Source organism: Pongo abelii, chromosome 23 (assembly GCF_028885655.2).
Source record: "Pongo abelii isolate AG06213 chromosome 23, NHGRI_mPonAbe1-v2.0_pri, whole genome shotgun sequence".
NCBI lineage: Eukaryota > Metazoa > Chordata > Mammalia > Primates > Hominidae > Pongo > Pongo abelii.
The window spans coordinates 26,390,909-26,394,223 of NC_085929.1; the positions used below are offsets into that span (position 1 = coordinate 26,390,909).

The 3,315-nt window shown below is 54.7% G+C and overlaps 1 protein-coding gene across 1 annotated transcript; it reads right to left on the reverse strand.

The window, feature by feature from the left end:
- Nucleotides 1-1,622: 1,622 nt before the first annotated feature.
- Nucleotides 1,623-2,963, reverse strand: LOC100435541 (immunoglobulin iota chain). Its single transcript, XM_002834628.5, has 3 exons — nucleotides 2,885-2,963; nucleotides 2,276-2,805; nucleotides 1,623-2,189 (listed from the first exon to the last, which is right to left on the reverse strand). Exons 2-3 carry the CDS (start codon nucleotides 2,385-2,387, stop codon nucleotides 1,801-1,803), a joined length of 501 nt encoding a protein of 166 aa, XP_002834674.2. The 5' UTR covers nucleotides 2,388-2,805; nucleotides 2,885-2,963; the 3' UTR covers nucleotides 1,623-1,800.
- Nucleotides 2,964-3,315: the final 352 nt, after the last annotated feature.

Sequence of the window (3,315 nt, forward strand, 5' to 3'; positions counted from 1 at the left end):
TTGGGCAGGCTGGTCTCAAACTCCTGACCTCAGGTGATCCACCCGCCTCGGCCTCCCAAAGCGCTGGAGACCACTGTTTAACAAGAGAGGGACTCATGACCACACATGGAAGGCTGATATTGACATGTGTCCACCTCTCTGGGGAGATGCCTCAGGATCTTTTTAGCTGGGGTGAATGCACGTTCCCAGGCAAGTTGGGGTTACAAAGAAGATGGTTTGCCCGGCACCTCTCTGAGTGTGAGGCATGTCTACAGGTTGTGTGGACACCCAATATAGAGAGTCCCTCTTTGCAAGGCACACTCAGACCCACCACCCACGGGCTCAGGGGGCCCTGCTGTGGGCCGGGGCTGCAGGGAGCTCCCCATTGCTACTTCACCCAGACAGTCCAACACTGTCTCAGTGAGACCACGTCCTTCATGCCTCTAGGTATCTCCATGGGTCCAGAGGCTCCTGCCTGGGGTCAGAGGCAGGATAAGTTGAGGGGGGACTCTGATTATCCCACCAAGCATGGCTTGCTTAAAACCTGGAGGCAGGAGCTGGAGTGCTCCCAAGCAGGGCTCAGCAAACTATAGCCTGAGCACCATACCCAGCCCAGCGTAGCCCCATCTGTTTCTGTAAATCCAGCTTTATAAGAACACAGCCATGCCTCTTTGTTGACATGTTGTCTGTGGCTGCTTTCTTGCTACAAGGGCACAACTGAACAGTTGTGACAGAGATCGCATAGCCCACAAAGCCAAAAATATTTACCATCTGGCTCTTTATAGAAAATGGGCTGGGTGCAGTGGCTCACGCCTCTAATCCCAGCACTTTGGGAGGCCCAAGCAGGGGGATCACTTGAGCTCAGGAGTTTGAGATCAGCTTGAGCAACATAGTGAGACAGTCATCTCTCCAAAAATAAAACTAAATAAATAGCTAAGCACGGTGATGCACACCTGTAGTCTCAGCTGCTCAGGAAGCTGAGACAGAAGAATCACTTGAGCCTGGGAGTTTGAAGCTGCAGTGAGCTATGATTGCACCACTGCACTCCAGCCTGGACCACAGAGCAAGACTTTGTCTCTAAAAAAAGGAAAAAAAGAACATGTTTGCCGACACCTGCCACTCTCTTGTACAAATAAGTAAATGCATTTACTTGTTCACCTAGACCAGTGGTTCACAATCAGAGTTTACCACATGGGGACATTTGGCAATGTCTGGAGACATTTTTGTTTGTCACAACTGGGAAGGGGCATCTGGTGGGTAGAGGCCACAGGTACCACTCACCATTCGACAATCCGCAGGACAGCCCCACAACCAAGAACTGTCCAGCCCAAAATGTCAATAGAACCAAGGTAGAGAACCCGCTGTAGGCCTATCACCTGGCTCCTGTTCTCCCCGGAGGCCCAGACCAAGTGCTTTCTAAGCTTGTTTGCCCTGTAACTGCTGGGCAGAATCAGATGACACCAGAGGGTCCTGTCCTGGGCAGGGATGCCCCTCCAGGGTGCTTTAGTCAACCCCTTGCCTCCCATGGCCCACAAAAGTAAGGACTCCGGTGAGTGCTCACCACAGTGATCTGCCAGTCTGCCGGGGCCCTGGGCCTTTGCCCAAGGCTGGTACTACGAGATCGCACAACAGTCAGACAAAACTCAGCAAAAAGTGACAAGCAGCTTTAATTCCCTAATGCAGTCTCCAATGGGGATTTACAGCAACACTGCAGGACCAGGAGACACTGAGTGGCTCAGCCTCCTCGGCACTTCGGGCATCGGCTCCACCCTCTTCCATGACAGCCTCTCCAAGGGGATGCATGCCCCTGCTGTCTTCAGTTCAAGGGACACGTGTCCCGGCTGCAGTGGGTTCCATTTCTTCCTTCCACTCCCTCTCCCTCTCCTTCTCCGAGCTGCGGGCCCCCACAGCACAGTAATACATAGCCTCGTCCTCAGGCTGCAGCTCAGAGATGCTCAAATACCCCCTGTTCCTGGCCACATCTTTGGATCCAGAGAAGCGAGGGGGGACCTGGGGGCCCTGGCTCTTGTCTGACTGTGAGAAGTATCTCAGCAGGAACCTCGGAGGGTGGCCCGGCCTCTGTTGGTACCAGTAGACGCTGTACACACCGATGTCATCGTCGTTCCTCAGGGTGCAGGTGAGGCGGATTGTGGTTCCAAGGGCCGAGGACATGGCCGGCGGCTGATGCAGCACCGGCTGAGGACCACAACCTGGTGACACAGATGCATGTGGGCCGTGGAGGCAGGGCAGGATGAAGGAAGGGGCAGGGGTCTTTGGGCTCTGGTGGTTCCCTCACCTGTGCAGTAGACAAGCATGAGCAGGACAGGAGCCCAGGACATGGTGCAGACGCGCAGAGCTCTGACTCCTGTGGCCACGGTGCCTGGGGTCCCCAAGGGCTGGCCCAGCATCCTCCTCCCTGCTCTGAGAGGTGGGGCCGTGGCACACCCCGTTCCTGGCCACTACCATCCCAGACTTTCTTGGGTTTGCAGCGTCAGTTACCGGAACAGTGTGGGGGCAGCATTTGTGGCTCCGATCTTGCCATGTGGAAGCATTCAGGGAGGAAGCACCTGCTGGAGACTCTGGGGCCTTTGGGTTAGGGTCCCTCAGGGGTCATGACCTCAACTTCCCCCTGAGGAAGCCGCACCCCAGATAAATAAATTTTCCGTCCACATTTAAATGCTTGGTGAGCCAAGAAGGGAGGATACATCCTCGGGGGTTGAAAACACCTGCTTTGTACAGCAGAAGACATTGGGGGCCCAGAGCAGGTTGGGATGTTCTGCCCCTTCCATGCTCCAGCGCTGCCTTCAGCCCATGCTCCTCTCCCTCCTAGAACCAAGCAGAGTGACTCAGGCTTGGGAAAGAAGCACCAGGGCCTGGCACCTTCCCCACACCTGTTCTGGCTCACCGAGCAGGCGCAGTTTGGTGCTGTGATAGACTGAATTGCATCCCCCAAATCCATAGGTTGAAGCACTAACCCCCAGTGTGCCCGTATTTGGAGACAGGGCCTTTAAGGAGTTAATGAAGGTTAGATGAGGTCATAGAGGTGGGGCCCCGGTCAGTAAAACTGGTGTCCTTATAAAAAGGGGAAATTTGGGAGCCGGCTGTGGTGGCTCACACCTATAATCCCAGCACTTTGGGAGGCCAAGGTGGGAGGATCACTTGAGCTCAGGAGTTCGAGTCTAGCCTGAGCAACATGGCAAAACCCCATCTCTACAAAAAAAAAATTTAAAAATTAGCTGGTCATGGTGGCCAGGCACCTGCAGTCCCAACTACTTGGGAGGCTGAGGTGGGAAAATCACTTGAGCCTGGGAGGTTGAGGCTGCAGCAAGCCAAGAT

Excerpts from the sequence above, each read along its gene's own strand:
- LOC100435541 (XM_002834628.5), bottom strand. The coding sequence starts at position 2,387 with ATGCTGGGCCAGCCCTTGGGGACCCCAGGCACCGTGGCCACAGGAGTC. Across the intron at positions 2,190-2,275 it reads CATGCTTGTCTACTGCACAG|GTTGTGGTCCTCAGCCGGTG; the intron begins GTGAGGGAACCA and ends CTGTGTCACCAG.